At 41.5% G+C, this 25,740-nt stretch overlaps 1 protein-coding gene across 1 annotated transcript in view; it reads left to right on the top strand.

Moving 5' to 3' along the window:
* ITPR2 (inositol 1,4,5-trisphosphate receptor type 2) overlaps window positions 1–25,740 on the top strand; it is a 238,969-nt gene that overhangs the window by 3,839 nt on the left and 209,390 nt on the right. Inside the window, exons 2-8 of the mRNA XM_019471985.1 lie at window positions 5,715–5,830; window positions 7,014–7,100; window positions 7,829–7,987; window positions 13,651–13,749; window positions 14,434–14,517; window positions 15,614–15,760; window positions 17,128–17,223. Coding sequence (XP_019327530.1) covers window positions 5,738–5,830; window positions 7,014–7,100; window positions 7,829–7,987; window positions 13,651–13,749; window positions 14,434–14,517; window positions 15,614–15,760; window positions 17,128–17,223 — 765 coding nt within the window. The 5' untranslated portion in view covers window positions 5,715–5,737. The remainder of the gene's footprint in view (window positions 1–5,714; window positions 5,831–7,013; window positions 7,101–7,828; window positions 7,988–13,650; window positions 13,750–14,433; window positions 14,518–15,613; window positions 15,761–17,127; window positions 17,224–25,740) is intronic.

The following is a 25,740-nucleotide window of genomic DNA, read 5'->3' as shown; positions in this document are numbered from 1 at the left end:
TATTTCCAGAGGGAAACACTTTCAGATTCCAAGGTGTAAAATAGCACAGATAAGACCTGCTTGTTGGTCAAATTTAGCAATTCTGAAAAAGGAGCACAAGTCTCTCTTCTGTCTTAAATGTAAAATGACCAAAGTTCTTAAACTGATTTAAACTTCCCTACATTTTGTACCCCTTTTTGTTGAGGTATCTGCAGTGAGAGTGATGTTTGAGTTCCTCAACATCCTCCTCTTGCCTATCTCTCAATTTTTAGTCTGTTCTAAGCTTTTTCTGACATTGTTCTTTCCTCTTCTCTCCCTTCCATTACATTCCTCTGCGCTCTCTCCTTTCCTCCTACTACCCTTTCCTCTGCCGTCATTTTCCTTTTTACTTGCCTTCTCCTACATCGTTTTGGTTTGTCCTTGTGTTTTCTTCTTGTTTCTCTCAGTTCCATAATTGCTTTCATTTTCTTCTCAGACTCCTGATCGCTTTTCTGTTTTTCTCCTTAGGACTCTTCATTGCTCCACTCCTTGCTCCCTCGCATTCCTCCTTTCCATTCTCACTTCAGCTCTTTTACCTTTTTTTTTTTTTCCTTTTTCAAAACACATAGATTTGTACACACTTTGATTTAATAGCCCTATCACTTCCACTTACCCATTTGTCAGCTTGCTGGTTTAAGTAAAGCCATGTGATAATTTCTCTCTCATGATGGGCAAGAGTTGAATTTCTAACACTTCAAAGGGGGGGGGGGGGGGGGGGGGTTTGGGGGGGGGGGGGAGGGGGAGAGAAAGCATCTGACAAATACTGTTCTACGCCATCTTTATCCAATATCAAGAAACATTTAAAAGGCCTAATACGAGTTATTTTCCTTTTCAGACTTCCTGAGTGTAGTTGCTTTTTGCTGAGAGGATGTGCTGTGTGTGGTTGTTCCACCCACTACTGCCTTTTGAAGACTGGCGTGTTGTGCACGTTTGCAGGCTGAGGCAGGTGGTCGGTGTGGTGCCGAGTGCATCCTCTGCGGATCGTCTCCCACACTCTGGGAGTTGCTGCTTTCCATCTTCTGATTGTTCTGATTAATAAATGTCATTTTTCCCCCCATGAAATAAGTAATTGATACGTGTCTCAGCACTGAGAATTTGTTGTGTTTTCTTACTTTCTAATAAGCCAAGGTGTAGTGTAGGAGGTTAAGCCTGGAATGTGACCAGCGAGAGCTTCCCCTTTGTTTCCATTTTGTAAAGAAAACTTGAAGTGATTTTTATTGTTTAAAAAATGTGTGGGTGGGCTGGGGTAGGCAACGTTTCTCATTTTCTCCATCTTCACTTCATGCACAAGTAATTGAAATTTTGCCTGGAAGATTCTGTGGGTATGAGAAAATTGATGAAACTGCAGAAGTTGAATGCATGAAAGTTTAGTAAGTGAAACTGGGTGATACTTTAAAGCTATTTGTTTACCTTTGATAGTGCCTACTTAATTAGTGTCCTCGGGAAGAGAAGCATTTATTTAAAACTCCATAAAGTAATGAGTTAGGAACTAGGACTATCCGAAAATGTCTGGAGAAGTTAGAAGAGATGATCTGTCTCCTGAGTGGGTTGCTAGACTGACCTCCAGGAGGGCTGAGCTTTTGATCTACTGTGTGTGCTGGAAAGTTGCTTTATAAACTTATGCCTCAGTTTCTCTTTTCCTGTTTATTTAAACTATAGTTTCTCTAGGGCGGGGGGGGCCCCCCTTCCCCCCCCCCCCCCGATGTTTAGGTCCACAAAGCTTGAATTTATATAGTATCCTATTGTTACTTTAATAAAAGTAAGTAGAAAAAACCAGAAAAAAATAATGAGATGACCTATTTTTAATGTATCTGGAATCTTAAAAAAAAAAAAGTAGGGAAAAGCTTGTCTGGAAACAAAGAATATGAAATTTTTTTTAGTCTCTAAATTGAGGAAAATTCAAGTGAAATAATACTGATTTTAAAAAAAGTTCTTGGTAGTTCAACTTCTAAAGCACGAGACTGGAAGTCGGGAGAGCTGTGTTGTGCAGCACGGCTGCGGATGGAGCTGCGTGGTGGCTGAGGTTATCTAGTGCCTGCTCTACATTTCCTTTTCTCTGAGAACTATCATTAGGAAAAATTCACCCACCTTTGGGAGGCAGACCCACACAGTCGTGACTGCACATCCATGTACATCTTGCATTTCTCTGCAGTGTGGTAAGCACTGTGCTTTGAGGCTCTGCATGAGGATGGGAAGCAGTGTGTTTACTCAAGTAGCAGGGTGTGTGGGGAGTAACTGAGAAATGAAGACTGGTCCTATAGAAAGAAGGTATTGTTACTTCAGAGAAGTAAGTGTTTCATGAAGTCTTCTGAGAAGGCACGTTAATTATAGATTGTTACAGAAAATAATAGCAGATTTTGTGTCTTATGAGCTGAAATCCCGACACTCAAAGTAAAATCTCCTACAACATACAGTATGATTTAACAGTATGCAGCGTTTTGTAATTGTTTTTTTTTTCCCTTCTTGGTGTCCAAGATATTGTAAAAGTTACCTGGGAGTTACGTACTATAGGTTGTATCATATAGTTCTCCTTGTAAATATTCCCCTTTGAAATGAAAGTAAACACCTTTGCAAGGTGGCTGCGTTTGCTTTGATAAAGATTTGTAACACTTTCTCCTAGGAACAGCAACTCAGGGCTGTGATTAGGGAGCAAATTGGTGAGGACTCTGGGTCAGTGCCAAAGAAAGTTCTACCACCAGCCGTGTTTTTGTATGAACAAGCTTTGCCGTTACGAATAGTGGAGGAAGATCAATTGCTTTGAAGGGAAGAGGCAATGCAATGAAAAGCTTGGTATAATGATGGCCGATATATGAGAGGCCAAATGACATATTTGCAGAACTAAAAGCATTGCAGCTTAGTTCGTGGCTTGAGAGCCAGCACTGTCGCAAACTGCTAGCTCTGGGGGCACAGGCAGTGGGAGGAATGTGTGGCACGGTCTTACTGTAGGGGTTTTGGCAGCACTAACATCAGATAGCTGTGCTTAGCTGGGCCTGATTGTAGTTGAGAGTGCTGCCTGTTTTATTTTAAGTAATGAGAGTTCATTTTTACTTAGGAAAGAAAAAGGCCAGTCTTCACACTGGATTTCCCTTCCCTCTCCTGTTGTGTTACAAGTGGTGTTCCTACTGTAACGCGGTTTCAGTAACTCCTCACAGACTGTGAAGAGATGGGTATGTTGGAGGATATATGGAGGATATATCTCAGAGGAGCTAAATCTCCTCCTCTTCCTCCCTGAGTGAAAGAATAATTCCATTGGATTGACAGTGTTGAAAATGAGGATAGGATCTGCCTTGGTATCTAGCATCTTCTCCTGAGAGGTGGTGGTGAGTTTGACACTTGAATTTCCACTCATAAGGGTGGAACAGTTAGGAAACTTTTCTCATCGCATGTATGATAGACGGGACTTCCCACACGTGCTGTTGTGGATTGGAGAGCTGGAACAAGTCCTAGGTAGTTAGCAACTGCAGATGTTAAACTTGGTCTGGGAATTAGATAGTAGGACAGCACCGTAAAATAGAAACAGTCTGCTGCTGACCTGACTCATTGGTTAAAAACCCAGACTATGACTTCGGGATAGTTCCCTATAGCTTCCCTTGCTGACGTTTTTGTGACAGTAATGGGTGAATGACGAGATCGCACTGTATTTAAAAATGACATGCAAGGCTGGTAAATTCAACAGGGTCACCTGTACATTGATCCAGTGTGTAACTGGAACGTGTACTTAGTGTTGATATTGCAGTTGCTATTTCATATTGCAGCACCTTTGATAACAGAGGTAAGGGTGACTATACAGTGCTGTTGGAAAGGGACTGTCTTCAGAGAAGGCAGCAGGAGAGCTGAGGGTAGAGAGGACTGTTTTTAAATTGTTCTGTGCTATGTGATGCGTATGCCACTAATTGTGTTGAGTACAGTGGTAAATAAGCACTTCATGTTGCTCACATGGAGCTAGCGTGTTTGTTCTCCTCTTTTTCTCTTTCTTTTCTGTATTTTTGTGAAGGGCATTGTCTGTGCCATACTCCGTGCAATGTGGCTTTCCAGTGGTGTTGCAGTCTCTTCTTTGTGGGAAAGTTGCCTGATGACCAGCAGAGAAGTGACGTTGCTGATTCTGGCCAAACTGGGGTGTCAGCACCTGCAAGGTGTGCTTGTGGGATCAGAAGAGGAACTTTTTTATTCTTAATCCGGCCCTGGGGCAAAACCTCTTCTAAGCAGGACACATTGCTGCTATTACCTGGCTCTAGCTTGTGCTGCAGTTGGGCGGCTGGGAGTCAGGTAGGAATAGTTGCTTCCCTCCCGTCGCTACCTTCCTGAGACCCTGACATAGAGCAGGGAGGAAATTCTTCAGAGGTCATTCTCCTCTGAGGGTGGATTAGTCCTCAGAGAGTGCTTGGCCGTCTGTGACAGTTAAATATGGAGGGCTAATAGTTTGGAACAGACCTTCCTTTGACATCTGTAAATTGCAACCCGTGTTGGGGAGGAGTTTCACACTATAATATGCGTGTAGTCCTGTATGATTGCTAATTAATACTTTCCTGTCCCTTCCTCTCGCCAGTTGATACACATGGGGTGTGAAAGGACAATTACCAACATTTGCTAAGTAAAATGTCTTTCAAGCCTAGCTTTAGAGCAGTTGATGATTAGGATCATATAAGACTAGGTATCATATATCAGTCTAAAAGTAGTTGGATTTGGATAAATCGTGAGCCTCTGTTTCCAGTCTATAAGACTGTCACTGGCCCAAAAAACCCCAGAAAGTCTTGAGTCAGGGAATTTCACAAAATTTAGTTAATTGCCAATTAACATTCACTTTCAGTTTTTGATTCTGATATTGGGAAATAAAGATGAACAATTGAACAAGCACTTAGGGAAGCACCCCTTGGCTTCCCTCAGGACACATCTCTCCCCCTTCCCGGTCCCCAGCCCCCTTGCTGCACGTGGTCCCCTTGGGGAGGCGATGGGGGTCGGTGTGTTGCGACTCGCTTTGCTGGTCCTCGTTTCTTACTCCACGGCTCCCCTGTTGGCTGCAGTCTCCTCAGGGTGTACCTCCTCCTCTGTCGTTGTTAGCGCAGCCACCCTGCTCGGGCGATTCCTTTCGGGTGGCCTTCCCTCCCCCCTTACTCATTTTTTGCCTGGTCTGTTGGACGGTGGTGGTGTTCAGTTTGTGTCACTTTGTTGTTTTTACTGTTAGTTTTTTTTAATCAATCTTAATGAAGGCGCATGTAGACCCGAACACTGCGTTAACCTCCTTGGTGGCTTGCAGCTGAATGCCTGTGCAATCCTTTGTTTCAGCAGTGCCAGAAGGAGCAGGACATATACAGATGTATGGTGTACAGAAAATAGGACTGCTTTTTCAAGGTTTCACATGCCTTCAAACAGTGCATCTGTAACGTTGTGCTTCAGCAGAGAGCGCTAATAGAGCAGCAGGCAGTCTTGCATATGGCAGGCTCACAGCCTGGGACTCTTACAGAGGTTGCAGAGGGGTTGCACGGAGTGGGGACGTGTGGGGCATTGAAGGCTTTAGGTTCAACTTAGATGTTCTGCCACCCTGTTTATGGTGTCATTACCGTCAAGCTGTTTGGTGACTACGTTTAAGCACTGGTATGTAGGCATTTCTGGAAAAAGAAAACCAACCAAAGCATACTTGCAAATGAAGGAAGTGCCTTTCAACGTTACTTATGAGTATTTCTTTCAATCTTCCACAGACTGCCTTTTCAAGGTGTGTCCTATGAACCGATATTCAGCCCAGAAGCAGTACTGGAAAGCCAAGCAAGCCAAACAAGGAAACCATACAGAAGCAGCACTGCTGAAGAAACTTCAAGTAAGAGACATCTGTATTTGTAATCTTATCTCAATCTGCAGGCTGTAGAATTACAATAGAATGAGAAAGAATAATAACAAGTGCCTTGGGAACCACCGTGATGGGTATTATTATGCCACTGTAGCAACTTTATATTCTCCTTAGCTCTCCTACCTCCTGACTGGCATTTATTGCCCCTGCCCTGGTTTTTGTCTTTGGGCTGGGGGTTGTGCCTTTGCTATAAGCGAAATACTGCTTTCAGAAGTTTTATAAAGTAAAAATGGAGTTGTTAAAATCAGGAGTGGGCCCTGGTTTAACTCATACTATTATTTTAGAAGTCCTTTCCAGGTGTTAGGCAGAGAGGTGGACAAAGAGATGTTTTCAACGCTTTAGTCTGGAGATTCCTCAGAATTGCAGTTGTCTTTGCTTTCAGTCTAGGTGATTCTTCTCTGAACCATTGGGCAAATTCTATTTTGCATCAAATACAGTGTGGATGGAGCAACTCCTCTGTTTCTGGAAAAGGGCTGGCCTGCTATTATAATTGAATGCATAAGACTAAGTGAAAACAAGGTCATATCAAATGTGGTTGACAGTTTCATGTGCAGTGGAGAGGCTGCCAGTGCTTCCAGTTAAAAACAGCAAGGAAGGCACATGGTGTGTGGCTAGAGCTCGCTACACAGCAATTAGAGCTAGGAGCTGAGAGTTTGTTCTGTGGCTGTGTTTGACCCAGACTATTGTGCTTAGCCTTGATTTTGCAACGTGTGACCTACTAGTTTTGTTTTGTTATATATAAAGTCAATGTATTTGTGTGCAATTAAAAACCTAACAAGTAAAAGGAATGGTGACAGGGAGAAGCTAATCATAGGCCCTTCTTTTTCCTCTTTCAGGATGAAATAAAGCACCTGGAATTGCTTTTCGTGCTTGAAAATTTTTAAAATAGCATGCATCTCAGGTGTGATCCATAAATCGTGTCTGAGTTTCTGTTCTGGGTAATAAAAACCCAGAATCATTACACAGGGTCTGGGTGATTATAGTTCAGAAAATCATGCTGCAGCAGGATTCGGGTGCTAATATTTTCAGTGCAGTAATGCTTGCAGGTTGGAGTAAGCGTTTTAAATGTGATGCCATTTCCTTTTTACACTACCAGTAGCTGAATACAGGTACTGATTTTGTAGAGTTTAAAGAAGTAATCATTCTCTTGCAGCACGCAGCAGAACTGGAACAAAAGCAGAACGAAAGCGAGAACAGAAAGCTGTTGGGCGAAATTGTAAAATATAGCAATGTCATACAGGTAAACCTATTGAAATCCATCTGCCTTCTCTTAGAGCTGGAAAGGAAACAGTTGTTTCATTTCAAGGTTACAGTGAAAATGAAACTAACCGCTGTAGTCTGGATTGTCAAGGGTCAGGTAAACAGAACTTGGTGAAGTTTACAATATTGTGCTTTTCTGTCTGTTTTAAAGCCTACCAGAAGTGCTGCATATTCATGTTTAAATAATATATCATAATATATATTTTATGTGTAATTTTTGCTGCTGCGGTTTAGAATCTGAATGTAAATATGTATCTTTTATTTTCAAGATTTGTTTCAAAATCATATTATAGAGGTGCTGTGCAGCTCCTTTTAAATCATTGAAGTAATTTGTACTTCATGACATATAAATGAGACAGAAGTTACGTTCTTAAGTGCAGTACAACTTTCCTGTAATGAATGAAATTCCTGAAGGTAACACTATGAATGGACCCTTGCCCTACCTGTGAGTATATGCCGTAAAATTGATCGCTGACACATTTCTCTCAACCTGAGATATAGCATCTGTTTTCCTAAACTGCAGTATACTTTGATAACTCTCTTCTAGTTTTATTTTGTCTTTATGTATGTTATGAAAAATCACTACAGTGTGAAAGCCTGCGCCTCCTCTTTTGACTGAAGAGTAGTCAAAGAGAGTCCTCCACTGAAGAGGAGCTTGGAGAAAAAGCAACAGTTGTACTAATTTTTTAAATTATTATTTGTTCACAGCTACTGCACATAAAAAGTAACAAGTACCTCACAGTCAATAAGAGATTGCCAGCTCTGCTAGAGAAGAATGCTATGCGGGTGTCCCTGGATGCTGCAGGGAACGAGGGATCCTGGTTTTATATCCAGCCATTCTGGAAACTGAGGAGTGAAGGTGACAACGTAAGTGGAAATACTGAATGTTTAAGAGGGAGAAGGCAGAAAGTTTCCAGAAAACACATGATTTCTTTGCTACTGGCATAAATCATAATGAATTAAGTTAAGAAAAAAATATTTTAAGCAGTGCTTGGGACTATTAGCTTTTATGTGTAACTAGGAAGTGTTACCAAATTATATGGTCTGGAATCTGAAATGTTGCCACGTTCGTCTGAGCCTCTGCTGACCTGTGTTGGGGCATCTTTGCTAAGTCCACCTGTTGTGTGCAGATTTACAAAGCTGATAATAAGTCATAGTTTACACTAGAGTAAAAATTTTTTTTTTAAAGTTTTTTTTTTTTTAAATATTCTGGGCAAGATCTTTTTCAAGAGGTCAGCAGAGAATGTCTCTAGGAAATACATCAGGTTTCTTTAAATCTGTATCCCCCCTCAACATGAGAGTGGCATGTGTGATTGGAATTGGGTTGGATAGTCTGGTGGGTCTTTTCTGGGTAGGTTTCAGTAGGAGTCTTGCGTATTGGTAAGAGGAAGAATATATATGAGAGCTCTTTGCTGCAGATCTGAGAGTTGCACCATGAGATCAAAACTCGGTTCTTCATTCAGTCGGCTGTGGTTTGGTTAAGTGCCTGCTGTGGAAAATTCAGATCGGCCTCTGGGAAGGCCACATGATGAACTTGTGTGGTTTTATGTTGTAGACCTGGCAGGGAATGTTTGGCCACTCTCCCCTGTGAAGTAATCAGTGAAAGAGCCCCTCTCAGGGTCGCAGACAGGAATGCCTGTTTTCTCCTGTATTTTCTCTCATTAACTTTGTGGTTACCCAGCTCTTGGGATGCTATCCAGGATGAATATGGTTGCTTGCAGCTCCTTTTGGCAATCTGTTGTGGGGAGGGGAGGGACTGCATTCCCAGCTCCTGGTCAGAAGTCCCTAAAGTCATAGTCTTTCCTTGCTGCACGCAGTGATCAGAAGGGTATGTGAAAAGCTCCCCTTTCCCCCAAGCCTGTTGCAGAGAAAAGCGGCAAACATGAGTAGCCCTCTGGGGCACCTCTGCATGGCTTTTCAGCTGGGGAAAAGAAGTGTTTTGGATCAAACAACCTGGTATCCCTTTCCCTCTTTGGAAAGAAAAAAAGGTGACTTATTGCTTTAAGGTTTTGGCTTAATTTCTTAGAATAACATCAGTTCAGCAGCATCTTAATTTCTCATGCCCTCATGCCTGGGAAATAAGTGCATGTCATGCTCTCCAGAGTGAGGACCTGGGGTTCCCAGATTGTGACCTGCAAAGCCATCGTGAGCCCTTACAGCTGAGAGCAGCAGAATGATCTTAAGCCTTATAAGCCATCCTCAGTACTATAGAGTTTTTGATTCAATTTTACACTATTGTGGGCACATAAGAGTTTGGAAGTGGTTTTGCTGGTCTGAAAAGTTTGCAGATCATCAGAGCGATTGCTGTAACATCCCACTCCGCAGACCTCTCTCCTATTTTATTCCCTGTGGGGCTGTATTTGACAGGCTCTGAGCTACAAGGGCTGTGTGGGAAACTGTCAGGTCTACTCCGAACTTAACGGCCTCCTTTGGAACCTGCCTGCTGCTCATTTTCTGTCACCAGGTGTTGCCTTTCAGAGCTGGGAGCTCGCCATTATATTTTACAGAGGGAAGTCTCGAGACCCGTTTTTCCTCCTTCCTACCAGTCCCAAACAGATCTGATAATTTTCTTTGCAAACTTACGGTGCTAAACATTAGTCCTTTGGTAGCTTTCTCATAACTGCTCTGGCACATTTCCACCCCTTCAACAGTTACAGAAACTAGGCAGCTGTTGTAAGGGGGGCAGGGGTAGCAAGCGATGGGGGAAATCCTTCATTTGCCTCTCAGAGGCGGAGAGAGGCTCCAGCCTTGTACCCACTCCTTCCCTCTCAGTTGCTCCCAGACATGTGTCCATTAAAAGGCTAGCTTCTGGGGGGCTCATCTACAAAGCACCTAATACCACATAAGCTGGGGCCACTTTACCCAGTCACTAGGTTAGCTTTTAAAGGACTTATATGTTTTTGTATACTTTTCTTCTTCTGATCTCTCAGTGCATGGAGTTAGCTTGGTATAGCAGACCCTTATTCTGTTTGGAAACTTTGGGGTGTTTTTATTTTCAGTTTCTGTGCTGTAACGAGGAAATTCCCTAAGAAAACACATTTTAGAAAGTCTTTAGAACAGTAGAAGTGAGTATTGAATTACTGCTTGGATGACTGCTACTGTGTCAGATAACCCAGGCAAGGTAGATCCAAATATGCCAAATATCCTAAAAGAAAAGAAGGTAGTTTAGTCTGGGGGAAGCTGTGATACAGGAAGTCATGCGTGTGACTTTTCTGGTAAGTCATCACAGTTGTTTAGTCTTGTGAAATATTTTAAAAATTATTTTTCTGAAGGAGGGTTAGCTTAGCTTCATTAGCAACTGATCGGTTATGCAAGCCAATGAAAGTAATGCAAAGATATGGCTGAAAATTTACAGTAATTGGCATAACTGCAAGATTTTATGCAGACTTTTATTAAGCATATACCAGCTCTCCTTCAATGGAAGATGTGACTGAGTAAGGCTAGAGCTGGTTCCAGTTTGGCTGAATAGCAAAATGTGCACTGATAGCAGGATTAGCTCTGTGTGGATTGCATTTTCAGTTTTCTGCCATTTTAGTGGTTTGAAAGCTTGATCTTGCAGCATGCTGAGGGAGGTGGTCTCAGACTTGGGGATTGCCCAGCCATCTGTGGGAAAGTTCTGTTAATCTTCCTAATCTTTGAAGTGTCAGCAGTGCCACTGGCAGATGTGGTTATAACATAAAAGCAACGGAGATGGAGAAGTAGCAGAGCCTTTGGTGTGCCCGGTAACCTACTTGGATAGTTAGTCCAAACTGAAATCACTGCTACTGCATCTTCACAGCTAATATAACCTTTTGTAACTGCCAGTCTTTGTGATATACTACACCTCTACTAGAGTAATTGCTCGAACTTCTCGATTGTGGTGTAGATGTAGCTGTCAGGTGGGCTTACTGAGTTTATATGTACGACAGAATCGCTCTAAGTCATGCCAGCGCTGGTCCCTCACCCAGAAGACAGAACGCAGTCAGCTTTGACTGTGGCCCTTCCCACTCTCAATGTACCCTCTCCACCAAGAAATGGACAAGTAGGGTTGCATGAATTTAGAAATTACCTTGTGCGGGAAGAACTCCACTGCATCCAAGACTGAAGGACCTTGTAGGTTTATCTTGAACTCAAGAGCTGAATTCTCATTGGTTTCGCTGTGAATTTAATCATTCTTTGGAAGTTTCTTATCTAGACCAGAAGGGGTAAGAGTTTTGTCAAAGGAATCAGGAATGAAATCCTCAAAAGCTGTGTGTCGCAACTTTAACGAATTCATGTCTATATGTAAGGAAGAAGTCCCAGAAACCTGTCAAACTAATTACCCACTGCTGGTCTACAGCGTGCTGTGGCCGGCTGTGCCCAAGGGTAGCTAAGGGAGAGGAGAAAGAGCTGGTGTCAATTTTAATTTTGCAGAGCAAAACCTTGGGAATACATTGCTCTGTCTTCTATAATCTCCATATAGTACAATTCTACAGGCAGAAATATGGGCACGTGGGCATGCGAGTTCTCTGCCTCCAGTGTTTTGGGCATGCTGGGGCATTATTTGGAGCCAGAAATCAACTGGGTAGGGGACAGGAGGAACTCAAAAGAGCAGACTTGCAGCTTGCCCAAGGCAGCCATGTGTAAGAGAACAGGATTCCCTCTTTACTTTACTTTTGTTTTCCGCATCACTGGTGGAGGGTGTATAGGAAGCAAGCGCTGCGAAATTGCCTCTATCCCTTCCTGCCCAACTGCCTATGGAGGTTTGAAGCAAGAAGAAAAAGAAGAAAGGAAAAGAACATAGGGTATCTCATTGCTTCTGTGGCAGCTGGCAGAGCTGGCCAGCGTTGAGGGCAGGTTACTGATGTGGACTTGGAGCAGGGTAGGAGACTGAGACAGAAGCCATGACCCCACATAACAGTTCTTCTTCGGATGTGTGCCTACAGCAGAGTAGCTGTGTACGTCCTGTTTCCTCTGGTTACTTCCACGGTAGTCACAGGCTTGTGTTCAAAGACACCTTCCCCCTGCCCCTCCTTTTTTCTTCTTTTTAACTAAGATGCTCGATGGTGTGCTCTCTTACTAATTAAGTTTGTTATAGTCCTGGTGTACTTGCAATAATTTTGAAGTCCTGATTCCACTTTGCAGGATGCAAGCCTGATGGTTTTTTGATTAATGAATTGTCTGGTCATAACTTCTTAAAATGGGCTGTAAGTAACGTCTGTGTGAAGCATGGCATGCAGGAATGTATTGCATATCTTAAAGGCATCTTGTCATTATTTTGGTTCCATTAGTGAACTTTTTCTCATTACTTGGATCAAATAGGATTTCTACATATAGTCTGAGCATGATGACACTGTCTTTTGCTACTGTTTATTTTAGCTGTGTTGGTAAAGAACAGGCAACCTTCTTTTTCACCTCTGCAATAAGTGGGCCAAATTCACCTGTGTTGAAGTTACATGAGGCTGAATTGGGCTCTGCTTTTTCATAGGAAATGTGCTGATCAATGCAGAAAGCATTTTTGTTTATTTGTGTTCCAAAAGAAAGCATGGCTTGCGCAGCATTTCATATAGCAAAAATCACATATAGCCACTTGTTTTCATATGTGTGTGTGCTTAAAATTGCTGTGAACAGCATAAGCAAATCAGGACCCAGTGCCAACCAATCTATGTGGATTGATTTTTTTTCTTTTTTTAAAATTATTTTTTTTCCCCCTCCCAGGTATGAATTGAATTATCCATATGCATGTCTCAAGCACTTTTTAGGTCAAAGACATTTTCATATATTGTTTTTCCCTGTCTATATAGTTAAAGAATTGCAAGGGCATGGGAATTTGCTTGCAGAGAGTCAGCTAGGAATTCCTCTTGTAGAGAGAAGGTCTCTCAGCTGATGTACCTGCTGCCTGTGCTGAGCTCCAAACACCATTTAGGGAGAAATAGCAGAGGGGATGGAGTGTGTTCACCTCTCTCTGAATTTCCAGTGATTTATGTTCCTTTCCAGATTACAGTCATACAGTCTAAATTGCAGAACTCCTGAACCTGTCATGACATTTGCCAGAAGATGATCCACAGACCTGGGGAGTCACTGGGCTAAAGGAGTCTTGTCACAGGCAAATTTTTAAGGCTTTTGTGAAATGAAAGTCACATTGATGGGAGAAGGTTGGCTGACAGCAAGGGAGGGAAAAGAGTCTTGCTGTCTGACTACAGATTATTTTCTAAGCTTTCTCTGCCTGTTGGCTGGCAGTATATATGGGATAAAGAGTAGTTAATGTAACTTTTGGATGAAGTGAACTGCTCTTGGAATTCAAAGGTTCATATCTATTTCATGATCTTGAGTTTCTGCTGAACCAGGTGACGTGCTCACTGAGAATGCGAGGATTCATTAGTATGAAATCTTGAATCCAAGCAATTGCAGAGGCACGGGCAAACAGAGCTGGTGTGTGAATTGTCTGCAAATAAATTCACTGAGTGCCATTCCTAGAGCATGCATTTAAGTCATTTTCTAAAAATGTAACATTACTTCATTTTATTGGATAATTACATAGGTCTAAATTGCATTTAATTTCTGACTTCCAGGTCGTTGTGGGAGATAAAGTTGTTCTCATGCCAGTCAATGCAGGGCAGCCTCTACATGCCAGCAACATTGAGCTTCTAGATAACCCTGGCTGCAAAGAGGTGAGTTCAGAGGAGGGGTAACTGCTGATCTGAGATGTATCATACGTTGTTCTTTACTGGTAACCAGAACCCACCATGGGCTAGATGCCAGTATTAAATACTGATTTCAGCTTGGCCTCAAAAAACCAAGATGAAATATACTTATTCTTGGTGCAGTTCTTCGGGAGGTTTGCTTGAGTATCAGAAAGTCACTGATGTGAGAGTACGTCCTCTTCCAACAGCTCTTTAGGTCGTCTTTGGTAGGCTGTCAACAGATAGAGTAGCATTTTGCCCACTGAATCTTCTCCAACATCAACATCATTATTATTAACATTGGAGAGCTTCAGGACCCATGTTGGGAACTGTACAAATATGTAGCTAAGCCATGTCCCCTGCCACCCTAGATGTGGTGTGGTCTTTTAGAAGAATAGAATGTCTCAAAAAGAGAAGAACACCCCTTAAGACTATAATTGTGTTTTTTTTGTTCCCCCCCCCCACCCCCTCCAACATCAACATCATTATTATTAACATTGGAGAGCTTCAGGACCCATGTTGGGAACTGTACAAATATGTAGCTAAGCCATGTCCCCTGCCACCCTAGATGTGGTGTGGTCTTTTAGAAGAATAGAATGTCTCAAAAAGAGAAGAACACCCCTTAAGACTATAATTGTGTTTTTTTTGTTCCCCCCCCACCCACCCCCCAAGGTAAATGCTGTCAACTGTAACACAAGCTGGAAAATAACTTTGTTCATGAAATTCAGTAGTTACCGAGATGATGTACTGAAAGGAGTAAGTATGCTTTTTTAATTGTTTTTTGAATCTGAAAAATCATGCCATATTTTACTGTAGAGAAATATTACATGGTGAATAAAAGAAGAAATTAGGACTTTATGGAGCTGTTGAGAATCCCTCACTACTGTGCTTCAACAGCCAGAATATTTTTCCTTTGTGTTATTGTGTTACTAAGTGAAATTGTCTGGATTGTGCTAGCTTCCAGCCCCTTTCTCCTCCCAGAGACAACTGAGGATCCATGAGAAAAGATGAAGTTCAAGCCTGGAATGATGAGGGCTCTGTACAGAATAGCTGTGACACTTCAGTTTATGCCAAGATGCTAAAAGCAGGTATAACAAGCTTACAGAAGGGAGTGAGGCATGAAAGATGACAATAGCTGTAATAAGACAATGTAGCTTTAAATGCTGGGGGACCGCACAGCTTCATGCCTCCAGATCACTCCCTGAAATAATTTACATTTTCATTTTAAAGAAATAAATTTCATTTGTCCTCACTTGTACCTTAGTAAGTCATTATCAACTGGCTATTTTTCAGTAGGTATCAAGCAGTTTTTGAGGAAGAATTTGAAAGGGAAAATGGTGTATCTGTGTAGACCCATTTGGGGATAGTGTTTCAAGCCTTGGGGAGAGGCAGAAGGAAGCAAAAATTATGCCAGCAGAAGAAATAGAGAGGGGGCATTGGTTTTGGTTGCAGAGTAGAAGAGATGAGATAATATGATGTTAGAAAAATCTGTTCACTTTCCCTAAATTCTAAGAGATACTAGAAATAAAAAAACCCATTTAGTAAAGTTAGCTAGAATTAAAAATCACCTTTAGGTTAATTGTTGCCTGCTATTCATTGCAGTCCTCTGAAACAAGTTCTGTTTTCACAAAAGTGCGTGGGTCTCCTGCAGGACTGAATTACTCATTTGATTTCCAGACTTGGTGCTGAGATTGTATGCTCTGCACTTGGTACCCGCTCCAGCAATAGGAAACTAATGAATGTTTTCTTCACATCAGCTATGTTGACATCGCTGGACCTAGTACAGATCTGGAGGATGAGTCTAGCGGCTTTACCTACCACTTAATAATGCTTCTTTTTCATATTACTTTAGGGAGATGTTGTTAGGTTGTTCCATGCAGAGCAAGAGAAGTTTCTGACCTGTGACGAGTATGAGAAGAAACAACATATTTTCCTTCGTACTACATTACGTCAGTCAGCCACTTCTGCAACAAGTTCTAAAGCATTGTGGGAAATAGAGGTATTTTCTTCTTTTTATAAATATTTTAGGACCTGAAGGCCAGGGTTCAGTAAAAATACTTTACTACAACATGAATCATTCATAGCCTCTTGATATCATCATACACCTCGCCGTAACTATTATTATTTTACGAAACGGTTTGTGTAGGATGAATACTGAAGAGATGCTTTATTGCTGTGCATGTGTGGAGAGAGGATGTTTTCTTACTATATTTACCTGCACTAAAATGATGGAAGAGTCAAGTTCAGACTTGACGTAAATGGTGCGATTTTATCAAAGCCAATTGAATGACACCCATGTATCCTGAGTTCCGGGTGTTTATATTTGACTTCATGTGCAATATTGAAAATTCAAATTCATGACTGACAAGAAATCTCCCAAATGTGATCGAGTCCATTCTTCTGCAACAGGGCACATCAACACCTGTTTAAAGTTAGGCTGAATAAAGGTGGTGTTGCTGAATGGGGGTGATTTTGAGAAGATGACTAGCAAATATATTTTTGTTTAACTGAGGAACATTGGAAACTGATATGTCTCAAACCCTTGCTATTACAGTAATGTAACTCCTATACCCAAAAGTTCTTACGTGCTGAACAAACTTTGTGCATTTAAAACAGAGCTCCTCACTCAGGCAAATGGCTGAGTTTTGTCTGAGTAAGGACTGTATGGAATAGGGTATATTGCACTTGTAGTTATTTGAGATCACTCCTTAAGAGAGACAGGCACTGCTAGTTTGAAGGTAGCAAATGACCTACAGCTCAGTCAAAGGGAAAAAGGAATAACCTGGGATATTTCAGATGATACGGGGATATTTTATCACTTGAACGAAAATTTATCAGAAGCCCCTAGTCTTGTAAAAAATAGAGCTGGTATAAGTGGTGAAACAACATAAGAGGGTTTGAGTTTTGCTTTTAAGTAGTGCCTATGTAAGTGTAGAGCAGCTCCACTTACTTTATTGAGCTCCAGATTCACACCATATCACTTTAAAGCAAAATTTGGCTCATCATGTTTGCAGGGAGTAGATTAATGAAAGTGATAGGAGTATTTCCTGGCACCTGGCAAAAAATAGAGGTAAGTAGTTGTTATCTATGGTGAGCTTAGTGTGAGCACAGAATTCCTCTCTGTGGTAGACTATTTGTAATTATGTCGTTTACATATTTTTATTAGTAATGAGCTGTAAGAAATGTCAGTGTCAGAAATTCTTTGTTGGCTCAGGCAGCCATATACAGATTAAAGCTTTTAGCGTGGAACCGAATGCAAGGTAATCATTGAGCTTGATCAGAGAAGTCTGTGTGCAGGCACTAGAACAGATACTCTAAACATATGATCTTGAGGAGCACGATTAAAATCTGTACTTCTTCTTTTAGGTTGTCCATCATGACCCTTGCCGGGGAGGGGCAGGACAGTGGAATAGCTTGTTTAGATTTAAGCATTTGGCAACTGGAAACTACTTAGCTGCAGAGGTAAGAATGTCAATTAAACAAGTGGTTGTGTGCTGCCTAACATGTCCTGCTAATTCAGAAATGCCGTAGTAGGTTAGGTCCATGATGTAGGTCTCTGAAAAGATCTCACATCAGGTCTGAATGGGGAGAATTGGATGTGCACTGCTGTGTCATGCTGTATTGCTGTATCCAAGGGTTGCAAGGAAAATTTTCTGAACTACAGGACACTAGTAGGTGAGTTCAAGACAACGTATAACCTTAATTTCAACGGTGCTGTTGAATCTTGAATCTGCTGTTTGTTGTCATGGCAGCCAGGGCAAACACCGCTGTTAAATATCCACCATATTTACACTGAAAATCCTTGGTTTCATTTATCTCTCTGCTCTTGTTTGCCCTTGATTTTTGGAGTAGTGTTGTGATCAGTCAAATACTCTTCTTTGCTGGCTCAGGCAGCCATATACAGATTAAAGCTTTTAGAGTGGAACCAAATGCAAGGTAATCATTGAGCTTGATCAGAGAAGCCTGTGTGCAGGCACTAGAACAGATACTCTAAACTGCTCTAATTCAGGAATTGTCATTCCTTTTTTTTCCCCTGCAGGCTCTAGACTTCTTGAAAAATGGTTTCTATGGTGCTGATTTCAGTGTGTTGATCTCTGCCGGCCAGCATGTGGTCCAAGGCATCTCTGTGTTCTGTAGAAACTTGGGGAAGGACAAACTTGACATGACCATTGGTGTCATGACAGTGCATTGTGATTATAACAGGTTGCAGTGTTCTGCTGTTGCACTCTTGTCTTTTGACTAAAAAAAAAATTGAATAAAGAAGGGTCTGAGGAAATCTTGCCCCTTTTGGTGGAACAGAAGGTCCAGGAGGAGGAGGATCTTGCAACTTGTCTGGTTATTATCTGGTACTTTATGTTAAGACAAAATAGTGTTGTGACTTCCCAAAAGAGCAGCTTCATATCTTTTAATTGTCTTTAAAACCCATAATTGTCTTTAAAAGTAAAATAGGGCTCTTAACAAGCTGGAAGAGAGCAGATAATACCAAGTTTATGAAATGGGAGAGCCTTGAATTTTTCCCTAGTTGCAAAAAACCGTGAACTTTTTAAGTCATATCTAATCCATATTAGAACTGGTCTGTGTTCAGTTTATATCAATGGAATGAAAAGTAGGGTTTTTTTCCCACTGATTTAGTTAAGTCTGTGCAGGATTGCCTCTTTGACTTATGCTTGCAAGCATGAGTGTGAAAATTTACAACTACAAGAGCCAGTTATACATCACTATATGTTAAGGAATCCCTGAAAAAAGACTTGCTCTAACTGGACTGAGTTACGTTTACAGCAGTGCAACTTCTGTATGCAGACAAGTCCTTAGTATTCCCAGGGTGCTGCTTTCACTTTCCAGCTCTTGTCACAGCCTGCACTCATTTCAGAGTAAGAGCAAACAGGAGCTATCAAACCTTTACTTATTTCTAATTACGTCAAAACCAGTGTCAAAACATAAACAGTGCACCATCAGGACAGATATTGATATTATTTTCCATCTAAGACTGAATGTAATTTGGATCTTTTCATTGGTTTTAGCAGTAGCTCACAGTGCAAGTTAGAAACCTGATAGGCCTGAGTGGCAAAGAGCATCATCCCTGTAGAGGCAGTGGGCCAACCTGCCTTAACTGCTCTGCTCTATGCTGCTGCCTCCATACTGCAGCAATGCTTTGGCTTGGCTGAAGCCAGCTGGTTTCATTGTGTAGTTAATATTGGCTAATAATAGCTAATTTTCAAGTGGCAACCAGTACTCACACCTAAGAGACGGTTCCTTTTTCCTCTCTGCTTACAGTGAGAGATGCTCCTAGTAGATTTTATTCAGACTAGCTAGGCTGATGGAGAGTCAGGAAAGGCATCGCACACTCTGACTGATGGGCTTCCGCCTCCCACCATTACCTCCCATCTGCTCATGAGAGATGCTCCTAGTAGATTTTATTCAGACTAGCTAGGCTGATGGAGAGTCAGGAAAGGCATCGCACACTGACTGATGGGCTTCCGCCTCCCACCATTACCTCCTCATCTGCTCAGGGATTTTCAGCAGAAAAATCTTCAGGTGAAGAGGTGTCACACTACACTGAATGTTGAACCTGAGCTTAGGTCCTTTCTACCTCTGGAAAGGAAATACCCATCAGGAAGACGCGTAATATGGAGAGTACAACTGGCATGGCAGAGTGAGAGCTGGAAGAGCATTTGGGTTGAACAGAGGTGATATGCTGTGACTGGAGAGCAGCATTAGCTACTCTGTCTGTGAAGTGTAAAATACCTGCTGGTGGAGGTATTAAAGGTACCGCTGTAATAAAAACCTGTGAACTGTATTTTACACAGTTCACATGTCGGGCACAACACACCAGCCAGACATACACGTCAAAGATTTATGAACAGACAGGCAGACACCTAATGTGTGTGAGCTAACTTTAAATCAATTGGGCAAAGCTTACTGAACACTTATCTATGTTCTTGCAGCACAGGAAGATTACTCATGGTATGGATTATCAACAGTGTCATACATTGCCATGACCTGATTTTGTTTAAGCTTCTATGATGAAGATATCTAGAGTGGAATAATAAGTACAAACACATAAACAAAATTCACGAACCTTTTAAGCATTCTGTTGTTGGCTAATGATACAATTTCTGTCACAGTTTGAACTATTGTAAATCAGGATTAATCACTATTTATAACCATCTTTTCCTTACTTTATCCTTCCATAAATCAGCTTGATGTGTATCACGGAGACTTCTGCAGGGGAATCTTGCATGGGTCAAGTCTCAGACAATGAGCAGAGGTGTCTTTCACCTGGGTGTCTCCTTTTGCTCCTCTGCAGTTAGGCTTGTACCTTGTGTGAGCAGTGCTGTGCCTTCTCTTTTTCTCTGAGGCTTCCTGTGGCAGATGTAACTGGTCAGCCTGATTTGTGACTCAGTGGGTCTGAGACGTGTAGTGAAGGGATGCCACTGCAGCTTGTTAAGGCCAGGGGATGATCTGGGGAGTAAGAAAATTCAAGACACTGGCCCCAGAGAATTCAGGACTTTCAAACTAAGAAACTTAAAGGTGTTTCAATACTACAGTAAGTAAGTTTAAAAAAAAAAAAAGTGAGGCAATACAGTTGTTCAGTAAACAAAACATATAGGTGAGTACTCGTAAATCTAATTCTTACAAACTTGAGAGAATGAAGTCAGGATGTGTAAGTCCTAAATTCCATGTTCCTAAGAATCACAGTCATCCAGCTTTTGTGACTTTTCAAAGACTGAAGGTCCTCTGATAACTCTGACTTCTGACACAGTCTCAAGTAGTACCATTTCCTTTAATCCTCTTTCCACTTGGCATTACTTAGGCTAATTTTCATTAATATGCTTTGAAGTTCCTTAAGCCCGACTAATACCATAGAGCAACCTAGACCCTACTACCACACTATGGGCTGAAGGTGAGCCACCCTGAAAAGACCCACTGCTAAAGGAGACCCAGTGGAAAACATCTGCTAATTGCACATTGCTGCATTGTCATTCCCCTACTACTGTGCACATCAGATGCATGTATGCTCTCACACAATTACTTAAGGCACAGAAGGGATATGCTGAAGAAGGGGTTTCATGTTTGGTGGTAGGACTTGGGACATCGGAAATCTGGATAGGTGGTAATGTCTCCTATATGTCCATCATTTGGAAACCTGAAGCCATTGGCTCAGACATTCCCAAAACATTGAAATCATAAAAAAGTAGAACCAAATACTCAGCTGAAAAATCGGAAAGAGAAATTCTCTTCTTAGGAGACAGCGGGAGTTCTGCTGTTAGTGTCAGAAGGGCTTGATTTCACCCAAAAGAGCTGAGCCAGATCCTTAGCAGGAGATTTAGACACTAAGCCATCAGCTAAGATCCAGGCTGCTGAGTTTTATTCTCCTCTTCACAGAGGCAGCAGTCTTTTAGAAAAAGTTCCATAGAATGTTCTTTTTTTAGCCCTGGTTACAGCAAAATGACCCAAGTTATTTTGAATTTTTGTATTCATGAAGAGAGGCTGTAAGGTTACATGAAAATTGAATGCTTCAAAGTAACAAAGACTTTCCCCAATTTTTTTTAAAGTCTTTTCAGTGCATGTACCACATGTAGAACGCACCCAAATCTATCTCTCTGTGTGTGGGAGCGAGCTGCAATTTGCTTGAACAGCCTTTCAAATGCTGCAAGTTGGGACCACGCAGCTGTGCTTTTCTCATGCACACACCTAACCGTTTCAATATTCTAATCGCAAGGATAAAAGTCTCTTTGAACTGAACATCAGCTTATCGATTGTGCTGAACCAAAACATGCACTTTTAATATTGTTCTCCATGTGTATAGCAGCTCCAGTTCTGTGATTTCTAAACTGGATAACCTGTACCAAAACTATTAACACTTGCTGTATGAAGATGTTAAACAGAAATATGTGTGCCCATGCATACATATATGCACACACAAGAAATGCAGGGTAAGTCTGTCATTTCATGTTAAACTTCTCAGGTGTGATGGATATTACTAAAATAATCACAAAATATATATGCAAATATCAAATCACACGCTAGTCTCAGATATTGCAGTAGACAATAGATAAACCACAGTACATGGCTTGTGAAACATTGTGAACACGTGCATAATCACAGTGCAGAATTTGTAAGGAAAAATCTGTGCCAATTCTGTTTTACTTAGCTGAATAGACTAAACTAGAGTTACTAGATACCTTGGCCAAGACATGGCAGTAAATCTGGTAATTGTCTTTAACACTGAATTAACTATATTATACTACATGAATTAAGATAATGCAGGTAAGATGGCAGCCTTAATGTTTACCTTCTGGGTTTCTATAAAATTGTGGCCATAAACAATGGTTCAAATTATTACTGTGTCTTCCAAGGTAGTGCACAGAGTACTGGTGTTGCTCCAAAAGGTAACCTGTGCCCTGAAGTTCTTCCAGACGAAAGAGAAGAGAGCAAGCTGGCCAATGCAATAGGTTGAAGCAGTGAGCTCAGAGGTAATGGCAGAACCAAACATACTTTTTCTGACTTGTAGCGTGCTTCATTCATTAAACGAAATTATTGCTCATATAAAGGGCCTCATTCAGTAAAGCTTTTGGGAGTAGTCTTGTCTTTGAAGTCAGTGGAACATGAGCTTTTATGTGCTCAGGGGTCAAGGGTGTCTCAGACACTGACCTGATGGGTTTGGACTTCCTCTAACAGTTTTCACTTGTGCAGCCACCCCCTGGGCTTCTTTGACCATTGTAGGACTGAAGCCTCCACAACAGCCACTTTTAACTTCTACATGCGTATATACTTCATGAATGGCTTGTACAGGATAATTGGGATGGCAAGCTCTTTAGCACATATTCTGGTGATGGACAAGTCACAGAGATAAAGCTGTCCACTAGCTAGCTGCTTTGGGCAGAAGTAGCAATCTGATGTGCATCCCCGATGCATGTCCCACTGGAAAACTCCTCTGGCTTTCTTATAGGGTTTGCTTTCTTCTTTCTGCAAGAGTGAAAGTGCAGGATTTAAGCTGTAAAATGGATCAACTCTGATCAGAGTTTTGTTCTAAACTCTTTTGTTCAAATCCCACACGAAACACACTTCCAGCTTTGGGGTTATTTTAGCACTAGATGCTCAATGGAGTTTCTTTTGGAGGTAGGAATGATTGAAGCCAGTTGGCCTGAGCACCACAGGGTTACATGCACATGAGATGAAATGACAGTTATATGAATATTCTAAACTGAAGAGGAAGTCCAGTCCAGCTCACCAAGGCTGTAGTTCCGTGGTAAGAGCACTTCAGTGGCAACGTAGGCTTGCAGAAATGTCGTGTTTCCACAGGTATTTGATTGTGGTCCCGTGACGCAATGTGCCGTCCTGAGGTGGTGTTGGCACAGACTCCAGGGTGCGGGGAAGAGGGAATAGTCTGTGCTGTAAACAGGGTCACTGAGCCAAGGCATGGGGGCACAAGTGGTTGGGGCGGGTTAACAGGAACTGCTGAAGCCAGCGTCAAAGAGGCTTTAAATGAGAGGCTTTAAATTGAGAACTGCTGTTAATTTTGGTTTACATTCTTTTAAATGGATTTCTGTTATGTCTCAGTACTAAAAATATTAGCCTGCCATATGATATATATCGTTATAATATGTGTTTATCCGGGTGGACAGAGCCATACTGTTCATAATAAATTTAATCCTGTTGTAGTAATCACTTGATTTGGATCATGGTGAAGATAGCCGAGTGCATGTTCAAGTGAATATTGATAGAAAATGATCCTCTCCTGCCTTCTGAATAGGACATAGTGAAGAAGTGGAACTTGCTGCCACAAGAATAGAAAACAAGGTGTTTAATGAGATTTTAAGAAAGATTACATATTTGTATGAGTAATAGTATCCTCAGCTTTAGCTAAGATTAAAAAAAAAAAAGTGTAAAAGGGAAATCAGTTCTTAAACTTGAGGCTATAAACCGGGATTAACCCCTTGGAGCCCTGGAGAAACCTTCTCTGTAGTTTTATGGACTTATTTTTCTTTCACCTTCTTGGTGAAAGAAAATGGAGTGGAATATGTGGAAAATGGAGTACTGCATAGTATGTTCTATTAAGGCAACTGAGATTGAATCTTTGAAGGCCATAATTTAGGCCTTTTGATATCCAGTTTTTGGAAATTGGACTACTGACAGAGATCTTTTGTGTTCAGGAAGCAAAAAGGGACCACTGTTTGCCAGTGGTATTTTTTTGGGTGACATGGAAGCAAGCCTTTGCAGAAAAATTTATTCATCCACTGATCATACAGCTCATGCAGAGGAGGAGAGCATAGTCATAAATGCTCTGTGGTTCCTTCTGCCTTTAGAAACAGTAAGGCAAATAACTGGATAAAAATGGCCTTGTTTAACATGTGCAGGTACCTTTTGCTCAAGGATAACAGTTTGCAAACCAGAGAAGGTACCAGGAGATGGCAGCATCCACCAAGGCCTTCACTCATCTGCTCACACATTTAATTTGTTGGTACTGCAGGACCTCCTTACCTGCAGATTGCTTCATAATCTTCCTTTTGAGTCAGTTTTTTTCCAGTCTCTTCGTTAAATGTTAATACAGCATTCTGATTAGTTTCTATCTGTTGGGCTCAGTGATTAAAGGTTCTTGTAAGAAAAAGGGCTTGCCAAGGTGATAGGGTGAACTCAGCACCATAAGCCTTATTTCTATTTTTCACTGTCTCATAGGAGGAGCATGGTTTTGTTTTAAAGCTCTATAAGGAGTGAAGGATAATTTACAGCTATTCGTGAAGAGATGGAAGAGATCCAGAGACTAGAGGAGGAGGAGGATGGATTACTGATTTACAGAGCCGGTCTGACCTGTTCCGCAGACTTGGATGTGGCTTTTTAAAGTGACAGAGTTAGAAGCTGTCCATTTAACAAAACTCAGGGCTAGATTTTCCAAGGTTTTTAAGAATCTTGGGAATGCAGCTAAATTTCTTGACCTGACTTGTCTTGACTTTGGTGGAAGTTAAAAGCAACATTTGCATCTGTTGGTGTGCAAATACCTGCAGAAATCTGGATCTCAGAGGAAGGATTTTTTTCCCCCAGCCAACTAGTTTTGCAGTAGTGATCTGTGAGCCTGTATTCAGCTAGGCTTTTTCAGTCCTGTCTGAAGTTGGCTGCGTTTGAGCCGTGTTTGTGTACATACGAGCTTTAGGTGGAAGGGAAGTGTGAAGCCATTAACGCAGCATTTATTGTCATTCAGTCATTATAAGGACTGCTTCTGTTATTAAAAATACAACATCTGCTGGTACTGCATTTTGACGTGTTCCAAAACAGCAAATGTAGACATGTGGTCTGTTCTTTAGTCCATTTTTTTGGCTTATTATTTCAAAATTACTTAAAAAACTTTTATTCAATTATATTTGTGCCTCTTTATTTTTGATGCTTGATGGAGGTTTAGAAGGCTTCCCTTGTTTTTTTTTAAATTGTTGTTGGGGTTTTTTTTGTGTGTGTGTTTTTTTGTTTGTTTTTTTAATGGTAGAAATTTCAGTAATGTCTAATTCAATCATTCCTAGTTATTTCTGGGAGAACCACTGAAAGGCATATGGGTTATTAATATTTAGAACATAACCCTTGAAGAGATGAGGATGCTTTTTCATATAGCACATGTTGGCACGGAGCCACTGAAGCTCATACTGAGGTTATGGCCCAGCATTCAGGTTAGACTAAAGGATCTCTTAGACATTTTTCTTTCTTTTGACTTCCTCTGCAGAATGGGATATGGCTGTGTGGGACTGATCACCAGGTGTCCATGGGTGGTCAGGTTCTCTGCCTTTGATCACAGTAGAAGCAAAGGGATTTCCCAGTCACCACTCTCTCCTGGCCTAACGTAGAGCTATGTGTTGTGGCAGCTCCAGCTTATGCCACTGATGTGCGACCTTTAAATCAGCGGCGATTTAGGCATACCAAAGCACTGGCCTGCTGTCGTGGTTTAACCTCAGTCAGCAACTAAGCACCACGCAGCCGCTCGCTCACTTCCCA

This window comes from Aptenodytes forsteri, unplaced genomic scaffold, assembly GCF_000699145.1.
Source record: "Aptenodytes forsteri isolate BGI_AS27 unplaced genomic scaffold, ASM69914v1 Scaffold241, whole genome shotgun sequence".
In the NCBI taxonomy this organism is placed as follows: Eukaryota; Metazoa; Chordata; class Aves; order Sphenisciformes; family Spheniscidae; genus Aptenodytes; species Aptenodytes forsteri.
The sequence above is the reverse complement of the archived record's forward strand: the minus strand, read 5'-3'. Positions and strand labels throughout refer to the sequence as shown.